General features: G+C 38.3%; 1 protein-coding gene across 2 annotated transcripts in view; it reads right to left on the minus strand.

Annotated features, from left to right (window-relative positions):
* Positions 1 to 19,248, minus strand: part of LOC122806578 (autophagy-related protein 16-1-like) — a 291,263-nt gene that overhangs the window by 197,690 nt on the left and 74,325 nt on the right. For both annotated transcript variants that reach the window (XM_044077117.1, XM_044077118.1), the window contains exon 4: positions 16,231 to 16,304. In XM_044077117.1, the coding sequence (XP_043933052.1) occupies positions 16,231 to 16,304 (74 nt within the window). The remainder of the gene's footprint in view (positions 1 to 16,230; positions 16,305 to 19,248) is intronic.

A 19,248-nucleotide genomic window follows, 5' to 3' on the forward strand; every position in this document is an offset into this window, starting at 1 on the left:
CTCTGATCTTAATTTGCTTCCCTTCCTTTTTTCCATTCTATGTCCATCCAAACATCTGCAAGATTATACACACCTCTCTCTCTTTTATCTATGACCCTTATAATACCCCTTCCTTTCACCACTCTGCTAAGCTTTAAGTCAACTGAAAAAGTAAACTTCACCCCAGTCCATTTCTTTTCCCAATATGTCCTACCACATCCTTCCTCCATTAGCCCTCTAATTGCTCTACACCTAAAAGACATTTCTGCGAAAATATAATTCTATCTCTATACAAAGCACTAGAAACACATTTGTTAACCATATTCAGCTAAATAAAAACTACCAAACTTTGTCACTATGTCCCATATTACAATTCCATTCTTATCTTCTCCATTCTCTTTTAACCTGCCATTTAAATACATTTAAACACTACCTCCTTTTAACTCTCCCCATGCTATTCTCATGACTTTACTTAATCTTTCAACATCAAGTTTTCCATTTCCTTTATTTTCAGCTTTGTTTCCTACAACATCTCTCCATCACACTATTCTACACAATTTTCTATCATTCTGCTCTTTTTCATCAAAGCATTTATACCTCAGTATTCCAGATTTAGAAATCTGAATCACACTACCCCTCTTCTTCTGTTTCCCCTCTTGAATGGGACCCCTTTCTCTCACCCTCCTGCCTTTCCAGCTTACTGTTATCTTTACACCTCTGACCTCTTTCTCTGCTGGCCACTGCAGTTAACTTCCCTTCAATGAACCTTGATCTGACCTCTAAAATAGTTGGTCACTCACCATCTTTGCATCTTCACACCATTTGTTTTACCCCTTTTCCTTGATAATACTGCATCAGTACAGACACATACCTCCCCTCTCCATGTTAGCATCTTCTCTCCCCTTTACTTTTACCATTCTCCTTCTGTCATACTGCCCTCTACAGATACATAACTCAGCAAACCGACAATCCTTCCCTGCTATCTTCCCTTGCACACCTGTATGCTTCCTGACCAGCAGTGCTCTTAGACCCAGTACCCTTCATCAGCAGATGGTCAGGATGCCTATATTATGTTACCCTCCTCTACCCTATTGCATACTGCTTAGAGCCCTTACTTTTTTGCATTATCAACTCCTGTTTCCTAAACCCTTCCTTTACACTCTTATTTCTCAAAGGCACATTTCACTCTTTAATCTGCTGCTCCCCTTTTATTCCCCTCTACTTTTTTAGCAACTCGCACATCTTGCAGTCTCTGATATTTCACCCCTTTAAGCATGTCTTGAATCCCATTTACCATATTACCGATGGTGATGCATGGCTTGAATCCCCTTACTACTTTACAGATGGTGATATATGGCTTGAATCCCCTTACTACATTGCCGATGGTGATGCATGACTTGAATCCCCCTACTATATTACTGATGGTAATGCATGGCTTAAAGCCCCTTTCTATATTACCAAATGTGATGCATGCTGTGAATCCCCTTACCATATTACCAACGGTGATGGTCGCATTTACGTATGTGTTATGTAACCCCTCAATGGCTCCTTCCTACAGCCTAGACGACCCTCCCCATTCTGTATCATTCCCTTTCTTTGACAACATGCAGACTTCCACAAACTTCTCTCCTGGTACTCTCTCATTTCTGGTCTTTACAATCAATTATTAAATTAAATACATTTCACACCACTCTCAGTGGTCACATTCATCTGTTAGTAAATAAGTATTAATTATCACAAACGGTGCATCAGGAAAGGTCACAATTCTGGTAATCTTTCCACTTCTGAAAACGAGTCCCATCAAATCACTTCCACTCTGCAACATTTATCATCAGTGTCTCTCTTCCCAATCTACGAGTTCCTGGCCGTCATTAACTGTAGCCTCATTCAAGCTGCTGATGCTGTTATTTGGGAATGGATCTCTCTATCCTCCATCACCCGTTTCCTCCCATTTGTCTCTCTCATAGTGATAATAGGGTTTTCTGTCTCACACTTCCTGCTGCTGCAGCTTCTTAGTCTTCCTTCTCTAAGCATCTTCTTCTCTTCAGCAACACAATATGCCCTCATCAAGGTCCTGTTTGAGCTCTCCATGTCATTCTTCTGTTCCACCACCTTCTACTCACTTCCTCCCTAAAACTGTGCTGCACTATTGATCTACTGTCTATCCCTATCATGCTGAAAGCAACTACTCACAAAACAGTCTAGCTTGTTCTCATGCGATTCTCTTCCACCTCAGTTTTGTCCTCATATCCCACTATCCATCCAACATTCAGCTTCACACTTCACCTCTGTTTCACCTAGCCAGCAATAAAATCTTCAGTCTCCTTCACTAGAACTCACATCGTTAAATGACTAAGATTAAAACAAAGACAGCATGATAAGCAATCTATATTAATGACATGTATTTACTTGTTTATTTACTTATTTGGCATTTGTTTACTGGGAAAGTCCGACTGGCATGTATCCCATTTTCAGTGTAGGCCTGGGGAAGAAAAGCTCCAACATATAATGTTCAATTAATAAATTACATATTATTATCACATGAAGGCCATTAACAAACAGTAGAATCGACATAAATAAAAGTCAGATCAGAAAAATCATACAGTGAATATTAAAACAGCAATCATAGGATAATGATCACCTAGTAAAGTACAATCAATAGTGATAACCGATAGTAAAGATGTTAAGCATTTTTAATATGGGCAAAAGACTAAGGAAAGAGATTTTGCAGGTCAGGGGAGGTTAGAAGACGGAGTTAAAGTAGGGAGCTATAGGGGGAAGTAGCTAGTGCTTTGTCTAATAAGAGATGGGAGGAAAGGAAAGGGTGAAAAAGAAGAGCAAGGGGAAGAAGGAAGACAGGGGAGAGAAAGGAAGAGAAGGACAGAATAACGGGAAGTGTCAGGGGTTAAGGGGAAATCTCTGTAGGAATACTGTTCTAGACCATGGCTACCGAGTAGGAATATTGGCCCTGATAGATAGATTTTTTTGGTTTATGGATTTCAAGGGGGTGTTTCTCAGATGAGTGAACAGGGTGATTAGGGAGGTAATGGTTAAGAATGGTACTGGTTGCTTGGCAAGATGAGGATTTGTATACCATTTTATGAGCAAAGAGGACTTGGATGAACTTGAGGTAGTGAGGTAACTCAAGCAGGTTTAAATATCTGAGGACGTAGCAGTGGTGGGAGTTGTATGACTGATTGTCTGCAAATGTAGCTACTTTGTTACAGCAGAACTCAAATTTTGATCTTGGGGTGATCTCACTGTTGGTGAAAATTGGTAAGGCATATAGTAGAGAAGAATGAAGGTATGTATTAGCTAGAGTAACTCTTCAGGAGTTTGTAAACAATCTTTGTGATCTACATAGCATGCCTTTTTTGGTGCATTATTTTTATGCACTTTTGAATAGGAAGATCAAATTTCAGTTGATCGTCTATTATGACACAAGTAACTTTGTGTGAGGTACAACTTCAAAATTTGTCTTCTTAAAATCACTAACTGGCCCAAACTCCATCTGCTGTGGGAAGAAATTTTTGTACTAACACTGTATTACTCATGACCACATATCACTGCACATTACCATTCCATTCACCAAGACATCTCCAGTATCCACTCCTTTACAACAAAGACTAGAAAAAGCAAAACACATGTCAAGGTCTTTTTGTTTGGTTGGTTCTACACTCAACCATTCTCCTCTGTACACCTGGAAGATCCCCATATTGAAGCTATCTAGGATGTTGAAATCTGTAGTCATTCTCTGATCACATACTCCCTTAGACCAGCCTTTTGCTTTCAGCTGTTGGGCACTGACCAAAACCTCCCTGAGCAAGTCTCCATCTCAATCACACCCATTTTCAACCTTAAACCTTAAGTTGTGTTCCATGTGCTTTTTTTCTCTGAAAATTATTTTCCTTTTTGTGTTACTTTAAGATTCAGCACTTTTTTTCAAAAGCCATACAAAAGATGTCTTTCTTCCTGTTGGTCTTGAAACAAAGATTGTTTTTTTTTCTGTCTTGCTGTCTAAAATCTTCCTCCAACTTCCCTCGGAGCCATTGATTTTCATTCAGTTTAGTCAGAACTGTTGCATATTCATCCGCTTTTTCTTCACAAGGAAGCATCCTTTCCCTTAAAATATTTAATTTATGACAAATGACTTGAGTGTTGAGGTCAGGCAACCCATGTTATCCAACTGTTAACATCTGAAGATGACTAACTTTTACTGTATTTTCTCCTACTTTTTGCTTAAAGTTTGTTCTGTAGATGTAATAGGACTACTCTAAAGTTGTTTCTCTGAAGAAACTGCAAGATACAATCATCACAGTTGCAGGTTAAACCAACAAATAATTTATTAACAAAAGCAGTTTTTGGCAGAATGCCCTTCATTAGTATAATAAATTAAAATACAAAAGCAGCAGAGATGCTACTTGATTAACCATTAGGCAAGATTAAACAAACCACACTCGTATTTCAGATATAGGCCAAGATAAATATATTATTTTACCTAAGCTGATGACAATTTTCCAATTTTATTTCACAGTCACTTTCAAACATTACTAACAATGAATCAAAGACATCAACTCTTTGTAGTTTAATTACCATGTGTGTGTAAGTATATATGTGTGTGTTGTCAAACTATATATATATATATATATATATATATATATATATATATATATATATATATATATATATATATATGGTTCCCCTTCACAATCTCGAATTACTGAATACTCAAAATTCAGTAACTCGAGACTGTAAAGTCGAAAACCCATAAGTGCGAATCTGCGTAAGCGCAAATTAAAATATCTTGAATTTGTGCTTATGCATGTCAGCTTCGGGATGGGAAGTGTGTGAGTCGGGATGCTTTACGCAAGTGAGGGTAAGTGAGTGTGTGTGTGTGTTTTGTAAGTTGTGTGTGTGGGTTAGGGTAGGGAGGTGGGAGTATGAGTGTGAGATGTGTCTGTATTTGTGTGTGTGTGAGGCAGTGTAAAATGGCTGTGTGGTTTTTATTTTGCGCATTAATGCGATCTCGGAGTTAGACTATATAAGTAGGGGGGTGTGGGGGGTGCAGGGGGGCTTACCCCCCTGGTGCAGGTAGTGTAGGACTTGTAGCTTTTGTGATGTGGGTTGTATGGTGTGCGTGTTGTGTGGTGCATGTGTTCTGTATGTTCGGGGCTTTTTGTTTTTGTGCTTGTAGGTTTCGGGATTTTTGTTGGTTCGACTTTACAGTCTTGAGTTACTGAATTTCGAGCATTCAGTAATTCGAGATTGTGAAGGGGAACCATATATATATATATATATATATATATATATATATATATATATATATATATATATATATATATATATATATATATATATATCAAACAAACCCCAACAGCAAATCGAACAAAGTTCAAGAAGTATAAAAATCCCAAGTGTGAGGAAATGGAGAAAATCCAAAAAGCAGTAAATAAATAAATAAAATTAGTTTATTTGTAAGCTCTATCACAACTATAAAAATTGCTTCATCAGACAAACATCACTGAATAAGAACAGTTTAAATACAACACAAACTACATTTCATCCAATCACATTACTAAAAAAAGCCCTCAAAACTAATTGACTCTTAAAGGAGAAATGCATAAAAGAGAAAGGGCATTAGAAAAACATATATTTATAGACATTATAAACTGTAAAATATAGAATTATAAATATTATATTATAGAGACTCCTTACATATGTACAAATGCTCTTATATATATGTATATATATTTATAAATTGTGATCTATCCCATCTGCCCCACATAGATTCATACTCTTTTTCTTTTGTGGTCTTCTGGATTTAAGGACAGGTTTAAGTGGAACACTCTCATTAACTCTGTACCCCCTATGGGTACCCAATCTAAGAATCCATTGTAGTTCTATCATTTCAACCATATTAGTCATGTCCCCAATCCTACCATTGTCCCTTAATACATACAGGACTTGGAATAAAAATCTATGGTCTTCACCCATCAACATCGTATATTTGGCTAATGCACTAAAATCATATCTCTTAGTAGTACAATATATGTGGTCCCTAATACGTTCACGTAAGTGTCTATTTGTTTTTCCAATGTAGAACTTAAAACATACTATGCAATGTGCAACATAAACTACATGTTTAGTCTGACAGTCAGCTGCTGCTCTCAATTGCTAAAGATATCCTGTTTCGGGATGTCTAAAAAATAATGATTCATCCAAAAATCGACACTGTGCACAATGTCCACATTTATGCATGCCCTTAGGCATATCTATCACCTGTGTGTATAACTGAGGATAACATAAAAACTGTTGTAAGTTCTTTTTATTTTTATGCATAAAACGGGGTTGTGCCCCCACTACTGCAGATGTTCATTCATCAGTGACCAAAATATGCCAATTATTCTTAACCATATCCTTCAACCTATTCACGTCATCTGTATAAGACAGCATTACCGATACTTTTGGCTGTACAGGTCTACTAACAGAGCTTAAACCACTCCCACATAGTGACGCAGAACTAGACAATAGAGTGAAAGGTCTTACAGACCGAATCTCTGAGAAATGGAAGCCTAGAGCAGACTGGACTTGCATTAACCAATGCATACAACAGGAAAATGAGACAGTAGATGGGTACTATGCTAGATTATTGGAATGTTTTAATAACCATAGTGGTATGACAGTTCCTGAAAATCAAGCGAATGATTCCCCGTATGAACAACAATTGAAAAATGCATTTTTAAAAGGTTGCATTGCACCTATCAGTAGCTTCATTACGAAGCATATGATAGATCATCGAACAGGTAGGCTACAAGCCTTACTTGAATATGCTAGGCATGCTGAAAGACATTTTAATAGCAAGAAGAAGAAGAAGGCGCAAGTCTTCACTGCTGAAGATGGAGCTGAAGTATTTGTATTACAGTCAGGCAAAAAGGGAAAGAAAAATGCCCAGGGAAATAAACAGTCTGACAAACGGTCAGAAGATTTTGAGGAAAGGAAAAAGAGAGGTGAATGCTTTAAGTGCGGGAAGAAGGGACATCTAGCAAGGGGTTGTAAACAAAATAAAAAGGTAATCACAGAAGACAAGGGAGATGAGGACTGACTATATGATAGTGAAGATACATCATGCAGAAGTCAGAAATCATCAGGAGAAGTTAATAAACAGACAACAAACGTAAATGTGATAGAAGGAATAGAGGAAGTGCAAGTAGATATGGAGGATGAAGAAAGTGAAATTTTGGATTTAGCATAATTGAGCCTAGAGCTCTACTTAGCAGACATGAAACCGGAAGTTACACTTCTGGTGGAGGGAAGGGAAGTCAAATTCCTGTGTGACTCAGGAGAATCACGGACCTTGAGATACACCCCTCCAAGTTACCAGAACATTCTGAATCACCTGATTATATATTAGTGAAAGCTGCGAATGGACAGCTATACAGGGAACCACTTTCCCATGATATAGCAAGAACTGACCCTGTTTCAGGTATGACTCAAAGAAGTAAGATTGTTGTTTCTGCAAAATGTCCAGTGAACCTATTGGGTAGGGACCTTATGCAGATATTTGGCATAGCAGTAGTTCCGACTGTGCAGGGTATGGAGGCACAGAGGCAAATGGATACCTTTGTGGTGAGATCAGAGGGTGAAACTTTTTATTGGTACAGCCAGGACCTAGTTACGACTGGTCCAGGGGCAGTAACCGAGGAACTGATGAACGTAGCCATCAGTAAAGCCCCCTCCCTTGACACAGATCAACAGCATTTGTTACACTGTACTCTACACTACTGTAATACACCAGGACATGATAGAGAAACGAGCAAGAATTGTTCAAAAATTGTGCAACTAGATTAGTATTACGTACTTTGTATTGGGATACTGAGGGGGAACAGTGTAGTTAGCTGTTCATTACCTCAAGAATTCCGTGCAATATATAGATCAAGTCGACTGCCACATGTCAGCTTGACCAAGAACAAAAAAGTAAAATGGGCAGACTTAGGAGAGAAGGTAACGAGATGGGAGAAACAGACTGACTTAGAATTGTCAGAACAGGGGATACAGAAACAAAAGTTGAATTGGTTGACGCAGACGCACCCGGCTGTACACTTGCAATCTAGCGAGGACAGCTGATTAGCATTTTTATTAGAAGAAGAGAAAGCCTTATGTGACATACCAATAACTCTTTAGTCAACAGGCAAGTCAGACGTAGGACTTATTCAAACAGCAGGACCGGTTACAATTACACCGAAGTCAGCATTTAGGCCACAGAAAAGACAATACCCTTTGAGGAAAGATGCAGAAATAGGAATCAAGCCTATAATAGCAGCATTACTCAGGGAAGGAGTACTGGTAGAATCTCCTGATTCACCATGTAATACACCTCTATTTCCTGTTAAAAAAGCAAACAGGGAATGGCGGATGGTTCAAGATTTACAAGCTGTAAACAATGCAGTGATACCCAGAGCACCCACGGTGCCAGACCCACATACTTTGTTAAATGACTTAAAGCCCCAACAGAAATATTTCTCTGTGGTAGATATCTCTAATGCTTTATTTTCATTACCTATACATCCTGATAGTCAGTACTGGTTTGCATTTACATTTCAGGGTAAAAGGTATACCTATACTCGACTACCACAGGGATACTGTGAGAGCCCAACAATATTTGCACAAGAAATGGCTAGCAACCTGGCAGGGTTTACCCCACCAGGAGGTAGTCAAATTCTACTTTACGTAGATGACAACTTGCCAGCAGCCCCCACCCAGCAGCAATGCAGGGAAGATACTATAGCGCTATTGAAATTCTTAGCAACACAAGGACACAAAGTAAACAAAAGTAAGTTACAACTCTGGAAAAAGTCAGATACCTAGGATATGCGATATCCAATGAAAGTAGAATATTAGACGAGGATAGAAAGACAGCAATTTTACAAGCACCCACACCAGCAACCAAGAAGGAAATGATGTCCTTCTTGGGGACAACTAATTTTTGTCGGAGTTGGATACCAAACTATGCTTTGGAGTCTGCTCTACTAACTGACTTGATATATAAAACACCAATGGCAGCACAAGATTTATTACAATGGACACCCGAAGCAGAAACAGCTTTCTGCAAATTGAAGCAGTTAATAGCTTCTTCATTAGTTTTAGGACTCCCAAATTATCACAAACGGTTCTTTCAGACCGTAGATTGCAAGCAAGGATATATGACGTCAGTGCTGATGCAACAACATGGGGATAAGCAACGCCCCATAGCCTATTATTCATCACAGTTAAACCCAGTGGCACAATCTTTGCCTCACTGCGTACAAGCAGTGGTCGCAGCTGCAATGGCAGTACAGGCCTCGGCCTCAGTGGTATTATTCCACCCTCTCACATTGAGAGTGCCTCATGCAGTCGCGATAATTTTACTGCAAGAAAAAGTAGCATATCTTTCTCCTGCTAGACATCTTTTATGTATGACTATACTGCTGAGCCAACCTCATATGACAATTGAATGATGTACAACATTAAATCCGTCAACATTACTCCCAACTCCTGCAGATGGCACACTGCACAGCTGCCTGCAGGAAATTGAACAGTTAACCTTGCCTAGACAAGATCTCACAGATATGCCCTTGGATAATGCCGAGGTGACATATTACTTGGACAGCTCATGCAGAAGGGGCCCTACAGGGAAGAATCTAGTGGGGTTTGCAGTAGTTACAGATACTGAAATTTTAGAAGCCCAATCCTTACCACATAACTTGTCTGCACAAGCAGCAGAATTGATAGCTTTAACACGAGCATGTACTTTAGCAAAAGACAAATGTGTAAACATATATACTGACAGTCAGTATGCTTTCGCTACAGTACATGTATTTGTGCAACAATGGAAAAATAGGGGAATGATAACATCTAGTAGAAAACCAATTAATCATGTGCACTTTATTTTGGAATTATTAGAATCTATCCAGTTACCTACTAAAGTAGCTATTTGCAAATGTGTAGCTCATACAAAACAACAGGATAGGATTTCGAAAGGCAATGCGAGAGCTGATGCAGCTGCAAAGCAAGCGGCCTCAGACTCAGAAACTTTACTTTTGAATGAGGAATTACAACCCTCTGAGATTTTAGATTTAGACATGTTGAAAACAATGCAGATGCTTACTACAAAACAGAAAAACAAAAATGGGAAAAACAAGGCGCAATTCTTGAAAATGGACTGTACATTTCCAAAGAGAAAAAAACGATATTGCCGTCTAATTTATTTAGATATGCAGCTTTGTTGAGCCATGGGCAGTGCCATGTCTCAACAGGGGGGATGGTACAGTTAGTAAACCGAACATTCCAAACATATGGATTCCAAACATATGGATTCACAAATTATACAAAAAAATTTTGTGCAGCTTGTCATACTTGTAACAAGCACCATGCACAAGGAGCATTTAAACCTATACAAAGAAGTTTTCCTACACCACCGTATCCGTTCCATACTATTTGTATGGATTTCATAGAGTTGAACAAATGTGAAGGGAAAAAATATTGCCTAGTCATTGTAGATATGTTTTCTAAATGGGTAGAAGCTTTTTCAACCAAAAATCCGGATGCAGCAACAGTGGCGAAAGCCCTGATAAAAGAAGTAATCCCTAGATTTGGCATACTGGAAAGGATTTATAGTGACAATGGCACACATTTTGTTAACCAGACCATCCAGCAACTTGGAAGATTTTTCAGAATCTCCTTGAAAAATCATTGTGCCTACCACCCACAGTCAGCAGGACTGGTGGAAAGGTACAATGGGGTCTTGAAGAACAAGCTTAGGAAGACCCAGAAGAGTTGGATATACTGTTTGCCTTTAGCACTGCTGAGTATGAGAACGGTTCCAAATGTGAAGGGTTTGACTCCCTTCAAAATGTTTTTTGGGAGAGCATATTATGTGCCTCAGTGGAAAGCTCTCATGCCTGCAGAGCAAGAGGCTGACAGTTCATTGGCTAGTTATATGAGGAAACTGTTAACAAATAAATCTGTTTTGCAGTTTACCTCTTTTTCAGATAAAGAACAGACCAGACCGGTGGAAGCAGTTCTGGCTCCGGGAACTTGGGTGTGGTTAAAAGTGATGAAGAGGAAGAATTGGGCGAGTCCAAAGTGGGAAGGACTGTACCAGGTACTGTTGGCAACGCCTACTGCAGTCAGAGTGGCTGAGAGGATGTCCTGGGTCCATTTGACACATTGCAAACCAGTAAAAAACTTTCAACTTGATAAAAACTTTGTGACTGATGTACAACAAGGGCAAAATGGCCAAGAATAAAGCGAATAGAAATGCAGACCAACCCCAAAGATGTTGCATAATCATTTTGTTGAGTATGCATTTATTGACTATAATTGTGACAAGTTTCCTCTTGTTGTGGTTTTTCCTACACTCAACCACACAAGTAATAGTGGGAAGATGTGACGAAACATCTATAGACTGGCATCCAAATTTTAACACATACCTAGCCATGAAGCGTGTATATGCAGAGACTATGAACATTTCAAATTGCTGGGTTTGTACAGTTATACCAACAGCATATGGAGGACTGTTAATGTCCGCTGTCCCTCTGGGGATAAATGAGACTTGGGAGAATTTGCTTTTTGACACAGAGACTGTGAGATCACAGGACAAAATAGCTTTATTTTTACCTGTCACACAAAAGGGAATTGTATGTTTCTATAAAAATGATACTCTCCAGGTGGGCTGGAGCAATTGTAATATAACGATATCTTATCGGTGTTATATTAAGACTAGTAATGGCAATACTTTATGCAATACTAATTATGACTCGTATTTGAACTCAATGAAAACAACCATGAATGAAATTCGCAAGAATCCTGTTTTATTTAAACAATTGTCAGTTACAGACCAGAAAATGTTTCATGCAGGGTTAATGCGTATTAGTACTAAAGTAGAAAATTGTTATTTTATTTGTGGGAAAAAAGCATACAAATGGCTACCTGAGAATTGGTCCGGCAGTTGTTTTTTGGGTTATCTGGTTCCGGCTATAAGACATACTGCAGAATTACCTTTGGGTAAGATACAAAACGTGAGAGAAGCAGCCCGAAAACCTGAAGGTCCAATCGAGAAACCTGTAAATCCAGTAGGACGGTTCGAAGCTGGCTGGAAAAACCTTAATACCGTAAAAGACAAAAGCAAATTGACTCATATGGACTTGGGTGACAGTGTTATATCTTGGGCAGGAATATTCCCAGCATATGGAGCAGTCAAATCAATCTGGGAGTTGAGGAAGCTGTCGAAACTTCTTGAAGTAATGAGTAATGCAACTTTCTCTGCCCTAGAACTGGTGACTGATGAACTGAATGCAATGAGAACTGTTGTGCTGCAAAATCGAATGGCTCTTGACTTCACCCTAGCGGCGAGGGGTGGTACATGCGCGCTTATCAAAGAAGAGTGCTGTGCGTTTATTCCGGACAACAGGCACAAAATTAACAACCACCTAGAGGTAATTCAGCAGGTATCAGCCATGACTGAACCCAGGCCCAAACCCACTGATGGACTTCTTCCAGAATTTATTTGGGGGGTGGGGTTCCATCCTAATGAATATTCTGATCGCCATCTGTGTGGGTTTACTTCTATTAGGAGCATGTGTTTGTTGTGGAATTCCCTGCATGAAAAGATTAATCAAAGATTTTATTGATGCATCTGTTACTGAAACCTTGTACCAAGATATTGAGATTGAAAAATTAATCTCAGATGAAACTTTTTCTGAAGTATAGATCAGATGACTCACCTAGCTGAAAATCCTTAGTGGAAGAGGTTAGGAGACGAAATGACATTATGCATACTTCAAAATAGAATAAAAAGTATTAATAGGAGGGAAAATGTTAGAGAAATATGTATTTGAATATATGTGAAGTGCTAGTTTTAAAAACAAAGTAGTATGTAATGCATTTTATTCTATTAATGATATAACCAAGAGATGAATTCATGTGTAATTGCAAGAAGTTTTTGAAACTGCAGTGTGCCTTGTTGCAAGTTGGCCTCTGACCCTGGCAGCTGCTAGCTCAAGCAAGTTCTAATGTTTATGCTTTTCACAAATGATTATCTGCTGGGTCAGGAAATTAAATATGTGAAATAATGAAAATCTTCTGCTCCTTCCTGCTGGGATGTTTGGCCTTGTGCATGTGTTACTAGATAACATGCAGCTGTTGGGAAAGTGTTACAGGGGAACAAAGAAGTGTATTAAAAGACTGAATCTGCTATTGCATTTGAACTAGTCTGAAACCTTGAAGGAGTAACTTTACAGAAAGACATTATGTCTGACCAGGTGGTAAGCAAGGCAGTATTGTTACCAGAGGAAAACTTTTTTAAATATACAGCATCAGCATTATTTTATGAATAGAATACTGTAAGCTAAAGTGATGTAGATGCCCTGTGACTGACCACGTCAGTAAGGTGGGCACAACTTGAATGTAAGTAACTATAAAAATTGTGTACTTCCTGTTTCATGTCAGACAAAATTCTGTACTTGTACATTTTTTGCCTCCTGGTGTACACTAGTAAACTTTTGAACCTGAACCTCCTGTGCATTGATCTCTTGATTTTATTTAACATGTGTGTATATATATATATATATATATATATATATATTTATATATATATATATCTATATATATATATATATATATATATATATATATATATATATATATATATACATACAAAGATATAGCTAGATATATGTAGATTTTAATGGATAGATACACATATATTTACACATCTGCAGCTAGAAATTTTGTTCAACTGTCTTTGAGAATTTGGGGCTAATTAAATATGCTTTAATCCCTTTTACACATGCATATAGAAAGAGAAATAACAATATGAGATCATACTATGCATAAAGGATCTGTTTTGAATTAAATGGATACAAGACTTCAGCTTGTGTGTATGCATCTTCTAAATATCTGCCAATACACAGAGATCATTGCTATGCAGTCAAAAGAATTTCCATGTCAAACATTCAAATTAGCACACCCAGTCTAGACTATGGGAAATATTAAACATGCAAATGTGACTGTTTTTAAAGAAGAACTAAAAATAAAACACGGAAAAAGAAATAACACCATTATAAAACCAATGGATAAATTGAAATTAGCCCCAAACAGCAAATAAAAAAAAAGTGAAATCAACATTATAAGTACAAATGTACTGAGGCTCAATCTGTTGAGACAGAGGGTAAATACTACACCAAAGCTAAGAAATATTGTAAACTGGTACTATAAAGTTTAAAAAAAACATAGTCAATGTTCCTGTCTGGTTTTAGCCAAAACGACAAGGAAAAGAATCTAAAAAAGGTAGTAAATGAAGATCATAGGTGGATTAGGAGACCGTGACTGTGAGAGCAGACAACTACAGAATAAGTCAAGGATGGAGACGAGCAATTAGAGCAAAATACAATGTAAACAAGAGGAGAAAGGAAGTGGGATGGGAGGTGGATGAAGCACAATACAAGGAGGCTAGCAGAGAGGCAACAGGGTAATTAGGGCAACAGTGGTGTAAGCAGAAAGGCAGATGGCAGAGGGATCAGGAAGAGGGAGCAAATGACTTAACTAAATATTAGAAAGAGGAAAGGGAGGGACAATGCTAGCCCTTTAAAGGTGAGAAAGAGATCAAACAATATTGAGAAAAAGCAGGCATAGTGAATGAATATATTACCTCAGTCTTCAAAAGGAGTGAGACAAGGAAATGGAATGACACCGGGAAACACAAACAGGATGTGTGCAGAGGGAGTTGTCAACAATGAGAAAAAAAGACACAAAGATTAGATCAGTTTTCATTCCAGGCTTCTTAAAGAATCTGGCTATTATTTTGGCAGACCCTACAACAAAGATCTTTAAAGGAACGTTGATCAGAGCAGAAGTAAATGAAAAATATACTGCAACTCACAAAAACATTCCAAAGAAGGTAAACAAACTGCTCAGCACAACTGTTTTTGAACTATTCCACCATGTAAAGCCAATCTGGTACCTTGGCCATTTGCCTTCACAGAATCCTGTGAAGTTAAACGGCCGAGGTACCAGTTTGGATTTATATGGTAGAATAAATAATAGTTCAAACAACAGCTGTGCTGAGCAGTTCATTTGGCTTCTTTGGAGTGTTTTTGTCAGAGCGGAAGTGCCTGTGGACTGCATTACAGCACCTGTGGTACCCATAAAAATATGAAGAACTACTGACCTAACAGCCAAGGCAGGGAAAGTCTTGTTACTATTAGTACTAATGTATCTTCACTCAGAATTTCATGTAATGTACCATCTAAGGCTGTACCAACCCAGAAAGGAGGGCAGCCATTGTTTTGTTTTTTTTTTTCCTGATTTTTTCTGAATGACCTCTGTGATCACAGAATATAAAAGTAAAGCATGTGGCTGGGGGGTCGAAGATAAAGCCTCCTGCATGTGAATGTAGGAGGGCAATGCTTGTTATGTGGTGCTTGATTTTGCACTTACAAAAACCTTTTCAGCATGAGTGTTATCTGTTTAGAGATTTTGTGGGCCTGCTTTAACAGCTTCCTGGCCAGTAAGTGCAAGGAGATGTGTTTAGAATTTGCGCATTTCAATCGGATGACCACAGGGAGTATAAGAATCAAAGAAAGGATGCAGAAATGTTGACCAAGTAGGCAGAAGGGAGGCAGCTGAGGTTCAGGGGAGAAAAATACAAAGCACTGCATGTGGTTAACAACAGCCCGCTGTGAAGTGTCAGCCTGGGGCAGTGAAACTGATGTAATAATGCAGAAACATGCTCTAGCAGTGTTACCCAATCATGAGTGAAACAGATAAAGCAGATTAAGATAGTAGTGGCCAGAGAAAACAGAATGCTGGGGTATGCCCCTTTACTAAGGAATTCCTTATAATATGCAGATATTTTATATATTTAAAGAAAAGTTAACAGATTTTAAGCATGAGGTGTACTATTCAATAAGACTTAATGACGAGCCTTAAAAAAAGTAGTGATAACAGGTTTGATCTCAAGGTTAGTTTCTTGATGTCTATTTTGGAAAATACAAAGTGGAAGCTTTAAGGTAATTTGAAAAAAAAAAATGAACATGCAAATGACATTTGCTTTCATTCTTTTTTCCATTCAATCCAACTAACTGCATTTCTGAATTACCTTTGTTTGCTGACCACTGTGGGAATAATTAAAAAGGTTCCATTTAACAAAAATGATTCAATGTAAAATACAAAGTAATACAGCTAGAGAATACTTTAAAGTGATAATCGACTCACATGATTCGGTCTTCCTGCTGCTCCTGTTCCTTTATTTGTAACGTCTTGTTGAGGTCGATTACAGTCTGTGCAAGCTGTATGAGAAAATCAAACAACAAATGTGAAAGGTTCAGTGAAGAGACTGTAGAAAGCTGACAGCTGTCAAGTGACAAAATAATCCACAGTTTTATCCTCCATCAGGAATCCCAGTATAAAATGCATTAACAGCTGAGGTGAAACTCTGCAGACATATTAGACAGTTCAGAAGGTTTGACTTTGCTTTGCCATCTTTCAATCTGCACCGGATGTCCACACCTAATCGTTTAAAGCTTAGTTGTCCATTCAAATAACTAAAGGCAGTGGGGCCACATAATGCCTAACAGTATTATGTTTAATCTGTTGCTTTTCCAATAATTTAACAATTTTCTAATAATTGCTTGCTTTATCTAGCATTGTTATTATGTTGTCTTTTTGATGGGAGGATTCTTTGCTTACAGTTATTGTATGAGATCATGACTGTATAAGGCCCCAGAGGAAGATGCTTACCTAACAATAAAATACAAATAGAAAATAAAAAAAAAAAAGTGCCCACAATGCCATTCTATTCAGGACATACCTACTTATGTGCCACCCAGCTCAAGCTATGTAACTCTCAGCAAAACTCAACACAGAAATATACTTAGTCCTTTTATCTTAACCCTCAGAGCCTCTCTGCCTGTCTGTCTCTTTGTTACTGGTGTAGCACTACTGGTGTAGCGCTGTAAGTATTTTATTAACAATTCCATCCCAACAGGTTACATCTAAAACATATCCTTCTGCAGCTGTACTTGCTCAGATATTTTCACATAAACACAGGAGAAATAATAAGTTTGAATTTCTTGAGTACAAAACAGGGATCGAATGGCACATTCATGCTTGCAAAAGTAGCCCTAATCAATACACTCTTCTCTAAGCCTTTAATACAACATGGACTTAATAAGCGATATCTATAATATGTCAACAGACTTTATGACCAGGGTGTAGCAGCTGGCTAGTCCGTCTTGGTTAGGAGTGAAGATATGGCCTGACTTAACGTATAGGAAGGCAGTGAGTGGTGTGTGGATAAGCAGGATTTTGGAGTTATACCAGTTATATTAAGGGAGTGAGCTGAGTACTTTGTTGTTAAATATACTTAAAGTACTTGTGCTGTCAGAACTGGGAGGCATTTTGGAATTGTTAAATTTGAAAAAGGTACCTGAGCAAATTCCAATTGTATTTATTTAGAAAAATGTTTTACATAACTGGCTTCTCACAAGGCTGGTTCATGCCAAGTCAGAATTCCATCAATATAATACCACAGCATAGAGAATTGTTTGTCACTGCCATAGTGTAACTTGACTTGTGCTGTCACTGTGCCCCACAACATCCACAATAATCTCGTTGGTTCCATCCACGTCATCATCAGAGCTAAAAGAAGAGATTGTGACCTTAGGTGATGACCCCTAAGACTGTGCTGAAGTATGAGCAATGGGAGTGTGTCATATTTAACCTGGTCCTCTAACACAGATGAGGGGCACAATGTGTACAGCTTTGGCATTGAGAATGAAGACTACTGCTGCATGAGATCTGTTGAGCATGTGCAGTGGAATATGAGCATTATCGATACAAAAATGTAACCCTTGTGCAAAGGTGAACCTGCCTTGGATTCGTCATACCCCTTCCAGTTAGCACTATTAATTCAGTTGCCACATGCAGACCTGCTTTGCTTCAAAAGTCAGTGTTGGTTAGATGACCAGGTCGTGGTGAAGCCTGCAAGATGAAAAGGAAGTAAAACTGGCTTATGCCAATATCAGGAACCTTGACAATGGAATCAACATTGCATTATGTCCCGATTCCTGGAATATGGATATGGCCAGCATCTTGGCTTGCATTATAAAATTTAATATCAGGGCAGGAACTGGAACTGGTAAATGGGAAGCTGAGATTATGGTGACATCAGGAAAACAGGTTTGGGTACCAACATCAGTAAGTGGATAACCTCAGACTCACAGTCAGGAAGTGCTACCTTTTCCATTAGGAAAAATAAAGGCATTCACGCCTTTGCCACATTGAGTGCTAGTGCTAATTGCAATTAGGATGATACGATGTAGAGGTTAAAAGCTGTTGTCTATGCAGGAGGTGAGAAAAGAGGCCAAGAGCATTGAAAGATATGAGGAAGCAGCCTGTAAACTCTTGCAATAACAGACCCAGACAGAGACTGCAGGTGGAAAGGTACTGCTGGGTAATAGGAAGCAAGTCATAATCTATCTGGTCTGTTCTTTTTTTTTCCTTCTTTCACCAAGCAGACTGACCAGAGTCTAGCTTCTGAAATGAAACCAGCAAGAGCATGATGAATTGACTGCAACTCTATATGATAACACCTCCATGTAGTTCACAGTCAGCCCAACACTCTTCCAAAAAGATTTGCATCACATTATAAGTTTAAAGAAATGCACTAAAATGCTATCCAGGATGCTAAACTCACAGGCGTGACTTTTCTGATTAAAGATCCTACAGAAAAGACTCCTCCTGCAGTTACTAACGGGTTGGGGGGAGACAAAGAGGCAAAATCATCGAGAATTTTTTTAATATTACTGTAATTCACTAATGCACTTAAAAAGTTAATAGAACACCAGGTTTTGCATCAACATGCATTTTATGAACAAGTAGTAGTATGAAGCTTTAATATCTGGCATGACTGACTGGAGTCCTCAGTGACTTACCAAAAATCAAAATTATTTTAGTGACAAAGCAAAAATGAAAGTCAAAATCAAGACCATTATGCAGCATTCTGGACAAATAAGAGGCATACTCATACTGAAAAATCATTGAATACTTTTAAATGGAAAGAGTGTTGCACCTGGCATAATGGTTAAGATGTTTACCTTACAGGAACAAGTTACAAGATTTGATTCTCACCTTTGGGAAACATGGCTAGACTTATAAAGGCACCCCTGGGGTCCTTAGCTTAATCACTTATGAACCTATAAAGTAGGAGTCAGAAACATCTACCGATTATGC

The sequence above is a fragment of the Protopterus annectens genome, chromosome 7.part0 (assembly GCF_019279795.1).
Source record: "Protopterus annectens isolate FY-2018-M chromosome 7.part0, PAN1.0, whole genome shotgun sequence".
NCBI classification, from domain to species: domain Eukaryota; kingdom Metazoa; phylum Chordata; order Ceratodontiformes; family Protopteridae; genus Protopterus; species Protopterus annectens.